Source organism: Fonsecaea nubica, assembly GCF_001646965.1.
Source record: "Fonsecaea nubica strain CBS 269.64 chromosome Unknown Scaff11, whole genome shotgun sequence".
In the NCBI taxonomy this organism is placed as follows: Eukaryota; Fungi; Ascomycota; class Eurotiomycetes; order Chaetothyriales; family Herpotrichiellaceae; genus Fonsecaea; species Fonsecaea nubica.
In genome coordinates this window covers 178,885-192,918 of record NW_019173684.1, presented here as the reverse complement: position 1 = coordinate 192,918, position 14,034 = coordinate 178,885, and the positions used below count along the sequence as shown (strand labels likewise).

The 14,034-nt window shown below is 52.5% G+C and overlaps 4 protein-coding genes across 4 annotated transcripts; 3 read left to right on the top strand and 1 right to left on the bottom strand.

The window, feature by feature from the left end:
• Nucleotides 1-656: 656 nt before the first annotated feature.
• Nucleotides 657-2,023, top strand: AYO20_02545 (hypothetical protein; the record flags this gene model as incomplete). The annotated part of the gene is made up of 2 exons (XM_022640849.1): nucleotides 657-1,816; nucleotides 1,891-2,023. The coding sequence occupies 2 exons, from the start codon at nucleotides 657-659 to the stop codon at nucleotides 2,021-2,023; spliced, it is 1,293 nt and encodes a 430-aa protein (XP_022503105.1).
• An 86-nt stretch (nucleotides 2,024-2,109) lies between these two features.
• On the bottom strand, nucleotides 2,110-4,659 carry AYO20_02544 (hypothetical protein; the record flags this gene model as incomplete). The annotated part of the gene is made up of 1 exon (XM_022640848.1): nucleotides 2,110-4,659. The coding sequence occupies one exon, from the start codon at nucleotides 4,657-4,659 to the stop codon at nucleotides 2,110-2,112; it is 2,550 nt and encodes an 849-aa protein (XP_022503104.1).
• Nucleotides 4,660-5,081: 422 nt separating this feature from the next.
• On the top strand, nucleotides 5,082-5,654 carry AYO20_02543 (hypothetical protein; the record flags this gene model as incomplete). The annotated part of the gene is made up of 2 exons (XM_022640847.1): nucleotides 5,082-5,090; nucleotides 5,244-5,654. 2 exons carry the CDS (start codon nucleotides 5,082-5,084, stop codon nucleotides 5,652-5,654), a joined length of 420 nt encoding a protein of 139 aa, XP_022503103.1.
• A 1,548-nt stretch (nucleotides 5,655-7,202) lies between these two features.
• On the top strand, nucleotides 7,203-8,549 carry AYO20_02542 (hypothetical protein; the record flags this gene model as incomplete). The annotated part of the gene is made up of 3 exons (XM_022640846.1): nucleotides 7,203-7,352; nucleotides 7,412-8,162; nucleotides 8,254-8,549. 3 exons carry the CDS (start codon nucleotides 7,203-7,205, stop codon nucleotides 8,547-8,549), a joined length of 1,197 nt encoding a protein of 398 aa, XP_022503102.1.
• Between the last annotated feature and the right edge of the window lie 5,485 nt (nucleotides 8,550-14,034).

Below are 14,034 nucleotides of genomic sequence, written 5' to 3'. Positions count from 1 at the left end.
CATGTGGTCGTCAGGTATTGGCTTCGTTGTGCACAAATCGTGCATCTCCTTGTAAAGTCCTTCGGAATGTTCCGAACAGTGCGTTGGCAGGTCGTCCCCATAACACTTACCACAACCACAGCATGTTCACGCCACGCTGCATCTCTGAACCACACGACCGCATAGCAAATCACCTGTCCGAACATTCATGATTTTCGCCAGATCATTCCTCCTCGGTCAAAGGAAGCGACGTTGTTCAGGGTGTCGAGCTAGCTAGTCCCATCGGAAGGGAACAATGTCCCCCCGCCCCTCCCTCCGTTCGCTTCTTTACCCCGATCGTAGCCCCGTTCTCCATCCCCCTTTTTCCTCTTCCCCCGCAGTTCCTTGTACCAGGTCTCGGCTATCCAAGATGAGGACTCTGCCGAAAAGGCATTCACGAGTAACCGTAATGGTATGAAAACCTAGCATATATTTGTCAGCGGTGATAATAAAATATATTTCAACGATAACGAAAGCACGGCTTTTAAAGATCCAGGGGTTTCAAATCGGAAAAAGAAAGAAAGGAAAAAAAAGTCTGAAGGTCAAGAGGAGTATACACCTTGCTTGCTTGAAGGCTTTTGTATAGGATTTGAATAGCTGGTTTTACATCGCTCTCAGGGACTTTGACCACCACCACCATGTCTTCTGCCGTCCAGCAAGTCTACTCCCGGGGCATCTACCACGGCCTACCCACCTTTCCCCACGACGTCAAAGACCTCACCGCCATCGTGACCGGCGCCAACGGCATCTCGGGGAACTACATGCTGCGGGTTCTCTCGCAGGCCCCGCAGCGCTGGAAGCGCATCATCTGCCTGAGCCGGCGGCCGCCGCTGCTCGCGGGCGGGCTGCCCCAGAACGCCGAACACATCGCGGTGGATTTTCTGAAGACGCCCGAGGAGATCGCGGCGGTGCTGCGATCGCACGGCGTCGATTCGGTCGACCACGTCTTCTTCTTCTCGTACATCCAGCTGGAGCCCAAGGCGGGCCAGGGCCTGTGGAGCGACGCCGCCGAGATGGCCCGCGTCAACACGCAGCTCCTGCAGAACTTCCTCGGCGCCCTCGTCCGCGCGCACCTCAAGCCCCGGCGCGTCATGCTGCAGACGGGCGCGAAAAACTACGGCGTCCACCTCGGCCCGACCAAGCTGCCGCAGGAGGAGTCGGACCCGCGCGTCGAGCTGGAGCCAAACTTCTACTATCCCCAGGAAGACGCGCTGTTCGAGTACTGCCGCGACCAGGGCGTCGGGTGGAACATCCTCATGCCGGGACCAATTCTCGGGGCCGTCCCGGACGCGGCGATGAACGCGGCCTTCCCCCTCGCCGTCTACGCCACCGTCTGCCGCCACTTGCAGGCTCCGCTCGAGTTCCCTGCCGACGTGGTGGCGTGGCAGGCGGGCTGCAGCATGTCGAGCTCCATGATGAACGCGTACATGGAGGAATGGGCGGTCCTGACGCCCGCGGCGGAGAACCAAAAGTTCAACGCCTGCGACGACAGCGCCTTCACCTGGGAGTCGGCCTGGCCCAGGATCGCGGGCTGGTACGGGATCAAATGGACAGGGCCCGACGACAACGCAGAGTACGTCGCCAGGGAATCGCGCTTCAACCCGCGAGGCTATGGTGGAAAAGGTGTATCACGGCGGAGATTCACCTTTGCTGATTGGGCCAAGAGGCAGGACGTGGCACAGGCGTGGAAGGAGATTGCAGAGCAGAATGAGCTGCCCCAGAAGGAATTGAGGGACGTCGACCGCGTGTTCGGGTTTCTGGACGGCACCGTCTGTCGTGCATCACCCCTGATATTCTCGTAAGTGACTTCCCCGTCATCTCTCACACTGACAACATCCATATCACACCGAATACTGACATTCTTGGCTATAGGACAGACAAAGCGCGGAAACTGGGCTGGCATGGTTTCGTCGACTCTACAGAGTCATTGTTGGAAGTGTTTGATGACCTGGCCAAGATAAAGATGATACCTCCTGTGCCCAAAGTCGAGGTCAAATTCAATTGAGTACGAGCAGCCTGTCAAACCACCAAAAGACCCAGAGTCGAAGCCGTTATACAATCAAAACACAAAGACTTTTCCGTCTATGCACGCTATGCACGACCCGAAGCCCTTTCCGCCTCCATCTTCTCCTTCTTTCTTTTCTTGGCTGCAAGTTCGCGCCGTCGGGCCTCTTTTCTGAACCATTCGCTCTCGGGTCCCTGGTTCTTCTTGCTCCTTCGGTCTTGCTCACGGTACATGGGGGCCATAGTACCACCACCGCTGACATCCGCCAGTAAGCCAGCTTGTCTGCGCACCTGCAACTTCTGCGCCCTGGCCTTGGCTGAGGAACCTCCTCCACTCAGATGACTCCACATATTGTCGTCGACTTTCTCAATGTCGGCAGCCGTTTCGTTTTGAAGCAACACCTTCGCCAGCAACTCATTTCTCTCTTCAGCCCTCGAGTACATGAGCTTGTCCATCTTGTCCATACCCGCCAAATGTGTGATGGTCTTGAAGGCATAACCTTGGTCAACCAGGAAAGCTTGTCGTTTGGCGCTGTATGCCATCTCGGTTGTATCTTTGGAGACGAGAGAATAGAAGAATGCATTAAAGCCTTCGTCGTTGCGACGCTTTGCCCGTAAAATGCGGCCTAGCCGTTGTGCTTCTTGACGTCGTGACCCATAATGCGAAGAAATCTGAATCAGGCAAGTTGCTTCTGGCAAATCAAGCGACGTATCGCCAATTTTGGACAGAAAGATGGTACTAAATTCGGGCCGATCATCGTGCTGGAATCGGTTGAGAATTTCGAGGCGCTCGTAGTTGCTGGTTTCACCGTAAATGAAAGCCCTCTTCATGTTCTCTGCATAGTGCCTTAACGCAAATAAATTGTCACTGAACACGATGATCTTGTCGCCGCGGTTCTCGTGGTAATTGATGAGATACTGGCAAACCCGGAACTTTTCAGGATTCATAATATAGAACAAAGGCTGCTTCCTCGTGCTTGCATTCTGATATTCTTGGTAGAATTCCATAGACATCGGGCACCATACTTCGGCACATTGCACTTTGGCAATGTGACCCTGCTCAGCAAGCTCCATCCAATTGGCTTCATACAATTTCGGTCCAATGATGAAGTTGAGATCGGTGATTTTATCGTCCTCTCGGAGCAATGTGGCGGTAAGACCAAGTTTGCAGTGGGAGCGGATGTTTTCGCCGACCTTTCTGAACATTTTGGCGGGGACGACATGGACCTCATCGAGTAGCATCAGACCCCATTCTTTGCCGTACACCCAGTCCATCATCTGTTGAGTATCGTGGGCGCGCTTCCCACCTGCTGTGATCATGGAGTAGGTAGTGACCAGCACTCCTGCGTCTCCATGGAACCTCTTCTTCTCGGTAGCAGAAAATACGGCGATATCCTCTTCTCTGATATCAGACCATTTCCTGAATTCATTGGCCCATTGGTAGCTGGACATGGCACTTGTGCAGAGAACGACGATGCTCTTCTTGATATGGCAGCCTGCGGTGATACCAACCAGAGTCTTCCCCGCCCCGCAAGGCAGGACAATGATGCCACTCTTGCCACGGCCGTTACCAAACATCTTGCTGAGCGCTTTCTCCTGGTACGGCCGGATTTGAGTGGAAGGTTTCAGGTCAATCGGTAATGTCGCATTTTCGAAATCGTTGGCGAAGTCGTACTCTGAGATGGCAGGATAGCCAATGTCTAAGCACTGCTTCGCCACTGTGTCACGTTTGTTTGGCGCGATCTCGAAACTAGTGGCTTCCTTGTAGGTATCCTCTTCATCTTCTTCATCCCTCAGAGCAGCGATCATGGCCTCGTTCTCCTTGGCCGGATCATCTCTAGGCATCTCCACGTTTCCCTGCCCCGCCTGTGTCATGCCTTTGGCGTTACTGGTCCCTTGAATAACAGTCGCCTTCGTTTGGATTCTTCCAACTTGGACGTCCGTGCCGACTGCTTTGCAGGGGCCAATAACAGGATCCTTCAGGAGCATGTCGATGATTTCGCGCTCGTCGGACTCGACAAAGAACTTGTTGTTCCTTAAAACAAGCCGTACCTTTCCGTAGGTTTTCGTGTGGCGGTTAATGAAATCGATCACGGTCTCCGGCACGGGAGTTTTGGACAGCTTTTCTAGTGCACGTATTATATCTTCACCACGTAGACCTACCGATAAGGCGGCATAGAGACTATGCTCTGTGAATCTATATTCGTGGAGATAGGAAGGTCTCGACTGGGGTTCTGCGATGGTGGTAAGCAGATCCGTCGCCTGTGCAGACAACGGAGAGAAGCTCTCTAGGGTGATCTTGGGGCCCTTTTTCGACCCAATAGACACATTTGGGTCTATCCACAGCGGCCTATTCTCATGATCAGGCTTCAGTGAGAGCCACGAGAAGTCTTTCTCTCCGAATATCGACGGCTTTTGTTTGTGCTTTGTACCCTGGAAGGAACTAAAGTCCAACCTCGCTCTGGCCTTTCGAATGTGCTCTTGCTCGCTATCACTAGGTTCTTGGGAGCGTGGGTCGGATCCTTCAAAATATTCTTCGTCGCTATCGATGCTTACAGGCGTCGAGGGAGCAGGCGTGGAGCGTTTAGAGGATCGACCATTCGCAGCGTCCGCAAGGGCTTTTCGTTTGAGCGACATGGCTTCAGACAGCAGCCGCTGTGGCGGACTGCGTCGAGAGGAGCGGCAATCGATAGGTAGCGGACCACTCTCGGTCGCAGGAATATCCTGGAGCACACAGAGAGCAAGAGGTGGAAGAATAAAAAAAAGAAATCAGAATGGTGAATGGACAGGATAGAGGAGAGTTGAGGCGACCAACACTTATCGTTGCCTGATTTGAGCCCATGTTACTAACGAGTACGAGGTAAGTACGAGGCTCTCGCTAAACGGTGGCGCAAATAAGTCATAGTGCAAATGTACGTCACCCTCAGTGTGGATACAGCTTCCAGGCTTGGGTCTCCGATTTCCGTCCGAGCTGTTTCTACAAGCGAGCTTTTTCGAATTGGTCTTCACCCGTCTTCCTTTTTCTCTATTCTGGGTATGGAAAGGTAACTCGGGTCGAAATGAATACTGTGAGTAAATGCTTCTCGTCGCTGCGTTGACTCTGATCGCTGATCCTGTTCGCAGATAAGGTCGACTTGGTATGGGCTCTGAGTCGTGTGCTGTAACACTCTGCGTCGACTTCCCCCGAGTCAATGCATTGAGCTGCGCACAATTTATGGTAGCTTGCTAACCGCGCCACGACTCACAGGATCGGCTGGGGAGTGCTCTGCGTCGCCGGCGGAGGCGCCTACTATTTTGCAAAGAAATCCATCAATGCTGACCGAGCTGCCCGATTCGAGGCAGAACAGCAGAAAAAGGCTCGTTATCAACGCCTAGAAGATTCACACATTGCTTTCAACAAACAACCTCCTACCTCAAAGACCAAGACCAAAACAAAAGAGCAGGCTGGCCCTTCGAATGGGTCTCAAAACACCAAAGGACTGGATCATGCAGGTAGTCCGAGCAGCGAAATAAGTGAAGATGCGGCACCTGTGGGACACGCGCCGGTCGATGGAGAGCAAAGGGTACGAGAGAAGAGCAAATACGAAGCTGCGGAGCCGTACCGAAGCAAGAAGGGGGATAGATTGAGTTGAGGGTCTGCAAGAGAAAGAAAACGCGAAGTCATGTTCTGAATGCTTGATATATTCTGTATGGGCGAACCCCGAGGTATTCATTTGGTGTATACATTGATGATCAAGTTCCCTTGTTCCCTGAAGCCAAAAGTCGCAAACCCTCTGTAACTCCTGTTGTTGTTCCAACCATGACCATGACCATCAAACGGGTATTATGCTGAAACGCTCGCCCAATCATTCCAACGCCTCGATGTGACCAAGTGAACATAACGCCGTATTCATCCTCTGTTGTCCTCTATTCCGCTCGCACGTTCCCGTCATGCATGACAACATAAAGGTGCATAGTGCTTCCTCGAAGCATTTGGGTGTCCTGAGTCACGCTCGCGCTTCGACTCGATTGCAGGGGGGACAAAGGGCAGAAGGACGGCGGAGGTAATAAGAGTGCCTGCAACGGCAGATTGTAATCTTGTCGCTGGTTTGGGTACTTGCGCCGAGAAATGGCGGACCGCTGTCTGGGTGAGGGTGGTGGTGACGGTGCCTGCGAGACTCATGGCTGCGGACTTGGAGATGGTGGGTTTATACAGTGGGGAACGAGAATCGGAGTAACTGGCGTCCAAAAGCCAAGTTGAGAGCCGAGACGGTGAGGAATCAACCGCAGGATCTTCCTGTTGCGGAAACTGAGGGCTTGTCTGTTGCAAATCTGTTGTACAAGACAGAAGAAGTTTAAACAAACCGAAGAGAGGGGAAGTGGAAATGTTTTAAAGGGGGTGGGATGTGGGATCACAAGGCATCGCTGCAGTGGTAGTAAGTAGTGACTAGTGTTGGGACCTTTCAACTCACAGGCAGCGTCGAATCAGGGCTGCGAATGACTCCTTCCAAGAAGGTGATTGCGTGCTAAGCAATCGAAATGATGTTGCTGGGATCGGGATTCCAGGTACGGAGAATAAAGCGGCTGTTAGGCATTCAGGTTGGGAAAGGATAAGTGGCAAGCAGAGGACCAGTGGCCTGAGAGGTCCTCAGTTTGACTGCTGCCAGCCAGTGGATTTGTCTGTTGTTTGTAATATGGGTGCGGACCCTCAGCTGAGCATGCGGAATTTCGTGGGGAGACTGGCACTGTTTAAGCCGATTAATCGGTCAGTCGCCTGAAAAGGCATACCGAAAATCCGAAATATACACGAACACCAAGTGGCAGGAGACCGCAGTAGGAGGTGATCCAATAGTGTGCGAGTCTTTGAAATCACCTTTCTTTCAGGGGTCACGCTGACAGAGGTGGCGTTAAAATGCGCTGCCAGAAGAATCAAGGCTATCTCAGCCTTGTCCGAAAACACCCTGCTCGGATCACGGAGAAAGTACGGAAGTCCTCGGAGTACGACTCGCCCAAGCCTGTGGCTGCGTTCACGTGACTGTGGCTATATTGTGGCTGACATTTCGTCTGTGCAGCCTTGCCCGCCTTGTATCGCAACTGATGTTCATGCTGGTCGGTGACCACGCCAACCCCTCGGAAACCGAAATTACAACCCCTCCAAAGACCATGACAAAATCCTCCATCTCAGTTTCCGTATAACACAGATGGCAGCGCATCACATTTCTCTCGCAAAAGCCTCTTTTGGCGCTTCGCTCCTGCGACCAGACGTGACGAAGGTCTCGCGAGACGACCTCCCCACCTTTCACAATGCCTTCGAAGCTACCCTCCACCAATGCTCGAGTCGCAACATACAGGTCTGGGCACTTCAAGAATGACACAATACCTCAAGGTCGGATTGACTGAAGAATTATAGACATGTAAACAATGGCTGTTGGAAAACGTGGTTGTCTCAACGACAAGGACCACCGCTCTGGGGAAATATCTGGTTGCCATAGCCCGCCACCTTACAAACCAGCCAGATGAATCATCCAGCACAAGAGTCTCACGACAGCGACTCCATATCCTCTATCTTGTGAACGATCTTCTTCACCATGCCAGATATCACGAAGCCGACGTTGCCCTTTGCAACAACCTAACACAGTCGCTGCAACCATTTCTGGCAGATCTGATCCGACTCAGCGCATCAGACGCAAAGGCACACGTGCGGAGGCGGCTATCCGATTTGATCCAACTATGGAAAGAGGAGGAGTACTTTAGCCCACAAGTGATTGATGAGATGCACGATGCACTCGCTGGGGTCGCCTCAAAAGCCCAGCCAACAGTGGAACATGAGGCAGGGCGGAAGAGTGCAGACAAAGAACTCCCATACCTCATCCCTGCGACGCACGGCGACCCTTCGTTACCCTTCTACGACCTCCCCGCCGGCAATCTGATGCGTCACATCATCCCAAACAGCTCGCAGCCAATGCGTCCTGACGAGGTCCGAGCCCTCCAATTTTCCGCGGGCCCCGCAGATGAGAGTTTGGTGAATGCGCTGAAAGACTTTTTGAACGATGTGAAGGGCGCTGAGTCTACCCTCCCAAGGCTTGAACAATCTGGCCTTTCTCCGGAGATTGACGAGATGGGTCAGATCTCGTACCACGATGAAACGGGCGACGTGGTCGGTGATACATATTACGGATGGTCCCGGTCGTTTTGTGATAAGATGAAGAAGCGTGGGAGGGGGGGTTCGGAAGACTCCTCGCCACGTTCAAGGTCAAGAAGCTCGGGTCGCAGTCGAAGTGCAACACCTCAGAAGCGCAGACGTCGTAGTGTTTCAACCAACGGGCGCTCCGGATCATCAAGGTCGTATAGCCGCTCACCTCCCACACGCCGGTCTGACAACCCGAGGGGACAATGGAGTCGAAGTCGAAGCCGGTCGCGCTCCAGAAGCCGCCCGTACTCTCCCGGCAGTTATCATTCGCGACCTGGGCAGCCTCCAAGATTTGACCCACCACCAGCACACGTTAATGCAAACCCTGCGCCGATTCCTCCACCTCCGCCTATGGTAATGCCATTCCCGCCTATGCCCCTACCTCCTACAGGACTACCGGTACTTCCTCCCAGACCACCGCAATGGGTAGGTCCTTGGCCTCCTCCCCCACCTCCTCCATTCCCTCGGGCAAACATAGGATACCAGCATGCTCCCTTTCCCCCTCATCCTCCACCGCCGCCACCGCCGCAAACCTTTGTCCCTCCACCCGACAGCTGGATGCGGTATCCAGGGGCACCACCAGGACCAAATAACCAATATGGAGACAGGCGCTGATGCCATTACCCACTGCTTTGCTTTGTGATGCTTGTTGTTGATCAAACATCACGTCACCCTACCTCTACTTCTCTGTAGAGGTGCCGCAGAGTTGTCTACTTGTACGGCAGGCCAAACAAACCGCTGACCCCAGCGAACCGATCGCTGGCCAAATCATGTTCAACCAAGTGTCCACAAGGACCCCACATTCACATGATAATCGACCACGTTCATACAAAGAGAATGCTGCTTACAACCCGCTTTCGATGCCGCAAACATGTGAATGGTGAACCACAAGCCTCTGGCATCATTCAGGCTCCCATAGGCCTTTGCTGTGGGTGGTCGGGACCCTTGAATGCAGGTGCTCGCCCATGAACCTTTACGTGTTGGAGGGATGCAATTGGATGAAGAGAAGGACATATACCTGCGGATGATGGGCGATTGGGTTCGACTTGTTTGGCGGCGCAGAACAAGTCATACGAGCTTTACATGGTGGGTGGTGGTAAAGCTTATCTCACGACGGAGAATGAGGCGCGCACTGGTCAAATACTCGGTACCACTCGCAGGACTCGCAGGACTTGCAATGACAGGGCGGCGGGTGATTGCCAGGGTCCATTGCCTGAAGCTGAATTAGAAAGCGGGTGGCGGGCTTGGCAGACGCAAGGCTGGAGCTCCCGCTTTGGTGCTGGACCGACGTCATTACTTGGGATTCGATGAGTGTCATTGGCCGCCAACCAGCAACTGTCCCCCAACTGCTTCTTCCCGCGTCGCCGTCGGACGCCACAGGCCACACACCACCCTATCGCCAGCTACCCATCCACTACGAGCGTCACGAACCTCTAGCACACATGAGCAAACAATGGAAATGACCATGACCACTCAGTCTTCCCTTCTCCTGTATCTCTTTCCTTGTTACGCATGTCCGATCTAGCCTGCGCCCTTTGCTGGGCCTCTCCCTTGGACAGGACCGCACAAGTATGCGAAGGGCTCCCAGCATCTCCCCCAACGACGATCACTCTTGAATAGAATTCAGACATGCTTTTCTCGAATGCCTAACCACGAGAATCCCTCGGCCCAAAGTCGTTGGGTCTAGAGCATGGGCTTCCCCATCCACAATTTTTCCGCATGTCTATCGAATGCGAGATGTGATCATATTGCATTGCCTCTCCCATCAGACCCTGGGCGATTCTGGGTTTGACCGATCGGCAGGGTCGTTCTCCACCTGCAAAGGACGTTCTTCATGGCTATTTGCTCGATGCTCAGCTCTGGTCCTTGGAATCTTCATTTTTGCTGGGGATCGAGGGCCACCTTTGCCGTTTGATCATCGCCCCGTCAAATTGTAGTTCGCCAGATGGCCACTCAGCTCCGTCCAACTGACGGCAACTTGCATAACCTCTCCAGAGGTCTCACCACACTCATTGGGCGCGACATACGCCATTTCTCCGCCTCTAGACCTGGACTTTGCCCCCCATTCCGTCTTTCGGTTCGCCCTCGTTCTCTCCAATGGTGGTTCAGCCTGGTGTGCTGAGCATTCTCGTTGAGATATATAACCAGATGGTCTGGATTTCCCCCTGCCATTTCTAATATCAGCTCACCATCATCTACAAGACATTTTTGGCGTCGAGACTACCTCTAGCACCATCATCTCGTGTTGACCATTGCAGTCTTCCAACATCAGACAACCCTTTAATACTCCAACTCCAAATCATCACCCACCATGCCTTCGGCTGTCGAATACCTCACCAGCCCCCAACAGAATTTCAACTATGAATCTGATCCCATTGCGGCCATGACCTCGTACGCTCGAATGATGCACATGCACACCAAGCAACAAATGGATGCTGCAACCCGATCAGCACGACGACGAAGTCCACCCGTTGGTGTTGATGCCCACACCAACGCAGGTCTTTCCAAGCAGAGTACACACAGCAGTACCTCGTCACGATCATCTTTTTGACCGTACCACGGAGCGGCATTCCTTCCTCTGCGCGTTCAAGCTCGCCAACTATATCATCAAGAAGCAGTCGGCATCTACACCAAACGGGTGACGGAGCTGTCAGTGAGAATGACGGAGTGAGACTGTGAAACTCCTAGCTGAAATATACAATTATTCACCGTCGTTGACTCCAATTCGTGGTAGAGGACTGTGCGACAGAAGGTTCTCATGATTGCTTCTACCTATCGCTTTCTCACGCGCACACGCTGCATATCATAGTTGCAGTCCTGCGTGGTGGTGAGATTGTTCTCATCCAATGTGTACTATTACAAACTGCGGGATATTACATTCCTGCTTTTTTCGTCAAAAAGCACCAGCAGCATCTGGCGGCGCAGGGGCTTTTGGTTTTTTAGGGGTGGAAATACAGATCTTTACGAACTTGAAGCCGAATGAAATGATTTGCCAAACTACTTCTCTTTACCTTCCCTACAAACATTTGATTATCTCTGCTCAATCTAATTGGTACAACGCACTTCAGTGGCCTTGACAACTATGCAATGGACAGGGTTTACTTGATCTGTCGTCTGGAATGCTTTGATTCTGCTCTTATGTGTCTTTGACAGATGTGATACTATGGCCGTATTGAGCAGATAAGCCAACCTTGTGCGATACAAATATGGAATAGATACAGACCGTCCAGCGTAGAGTATACTGTGGATAATTTGCTTAGATATATCCTTCTATACAAGCGGAATATCTACTTTGATTGTGCTGAAATCATTCCACAGCACTGCCATGTACACGAGCCTACAAGCATATACATAAATACCTATACAGATTTAGGCGAGATGAAGCAGTGGTCACTAAGTGGCTGACTGACTGACTGACTGATTGACTGGCTAACTGACTCACTCCACGTACTTCCCCTCTTTCCTGGCTGACTGGCTGTGCCCATACTCTCGAAGTGAGGCCCTGCGTGACGTTCGTCTTGTCAGGCAACAGCCTCGTCGATCACTTGCATCATATGGCACCAACCCGGCCCCGTGCTGGGATTTTCTGGGGGAACGTCATACGACTTACAGCTCACGACTCACGCAACGAGTAACGAGGGAAGGAGTATCGAGTAACTCTCCTAGTCCTTGTCTGCTAATTAATGATAGGATAAGATAGGATAGGTCTTGCTTGCTCACACACCTATCACTACCCATCACTACCACTACCTACCTATGGTGTCTGTGTACATACATGCCTACGGAGTCTTGGGGTATGGTCATCTCAGATCGAGACCGAGTAAGCAGGCAAAGCACGTAGTATGTCCTCCCAATAGTGCCTCCTCTTCGCACCGGTGCCACCGCACAGTAACAGTGACATGCCTCCCATATAGTTAGTGAGTGTTGGAGAGGGGGATTGTCGAAAGATCGACATTCAAAGACGTAAAACTCGCCATTCCTCCCATTTTGACTTTTTTCCCGTCGCCCCCTCTGGTGGTCAATCAGAATGTGGGATTGTTGGGTGGGAAAGTGGGAAACTCCTGCCCACGAGGCGATGGTTTGGTCTAATCTGGCTTTTTCGTCTCTCTGGCTTGTCTGTTGGGGGGGCTTTTTGCGTTGCCCATGCCGCAAACTATGGCATTTGCGATTATCGGTCATGGAGAAAATTTGTGGAATTTGTGCCATCTCCATCTATTTCCATCGAAATCGACATCGACATCGACATTTCCCTATCAATCGCCATAGTCATCCGTCCATCCATCCATCCATCCACCCACACAGAGACAAGGCCTTCTAGAGCCCCCTTTTTCTTTTGTTTCGGTACATCACATCACATCACATCGCAAAAAAAAAAAAGCAAAAATGTCGCCTCTTCCTGTCCTCGACCCTCGATCCCTCCCTCTCCACATCTTTATGTATGGATAGCCAGGGTTTCTCCCATCCACCCAACGGCCGATGGCTGATAACATAACTCCTTGTTGGTAAAGGGGTCGAGAGCTGATCAAGATCAAGTGAATGAGAGATCGGGAGGGAGGCAAGAGAAGGAGAAAGAGAGAGAAAAGCACCCCGTGTGAGTGTGTGTCTGTGTGTGACGTTGTGGCCCTGACCCCGACGAGCATCTGACAGCGATGATGTATGCGTGGCCCCTGTTCTTCGATCCCTCCAGGGCCTCATCCAGTCTAGGAAGGGGATGGTCACCCAGCTTTGCCTCCCCCTCCCATCTCTCCCCGTCATTGCTCCAGGCCGCACGGTCCATTCGATCTGCGACGTCCAGAGACCTCAAGCTGATTCTTTCCTCGATGCTCTTCTCTCCACCTTCTTGACAGGTCAATACCTCTCGCCCCTTTCGTCGCTCGTCCCTCGATTCCTCCTACCAAGCAATCCAGACAAAATACCTAGCAAGAGCCTCCTCTTCTACCGATTTACACATTTCGATATTTCCAGACCCTGCCGCATCACTCTTGAAAGGATAGTCCCTCTATCCGACGCGTGTAGCTCACTATCTCCCAGTGATGGCCCGCTGACTCTAGATCGAGATCGAGATCGAGCGCGAGGGCGATGTGAGGGATATACGGTTCATTGTCGTCGTTGGCCTTCCTTCTCACCTTCACACCCAGTCAAAAGGGGACAGACAATCACACACACACAACCTTCTCCGCAGTAGAGATTTCAGAGAGTCTGGATTGTCCATCGACATCATCCTCGCCACCCTGTCCCGCTCCGTCGACGCCATCGGGAGGGATAAGGGTTGTAAGGGCGACAAGGATTCCCACCGATGTCATCATCTCCGCCAGTGGTGGTGCCAGTATTCTCCGACCCTTGGCGACACTTCTGACGATCACTCCCGTTGAGCAGTCCGTGGCAGTCGTGGCAGTCAAGGGGCCGGGACGCCTGTACCCGCGTTAAATGGGAAGGTGTCTGTGTTTTGCAGCGAGTGATCATCCTCTTCGAATCCACCATCAGCGTCAGACCTCATCCTCGCCTCCACACAGTCACATACTGCACATGGTAGCCCCTATCTAACCCACCTTTTACCATCGTGCCATCCTTACCCCATCGGCCATACTCTCTACTCCTCTCCGAGGACCAGGCCTCGCACAGCCGCATGATATCAACATCTCAGCTGTGCCAACGCTGATATCGAGGGCATGAAACCCATCTCCATCCCTTATTCACATACTTGGATTGATCTGTCCCTGCTCTTGACAGTATGTGTCTCGAATCTTGTAACTCGTCACTGCTCAGTCTCCAGTCTCTTAGATCTAGCTGTGAACTTGGGACAGCTGAAATGACCGGTCCCACCAAAAATGCCTCAGACAACC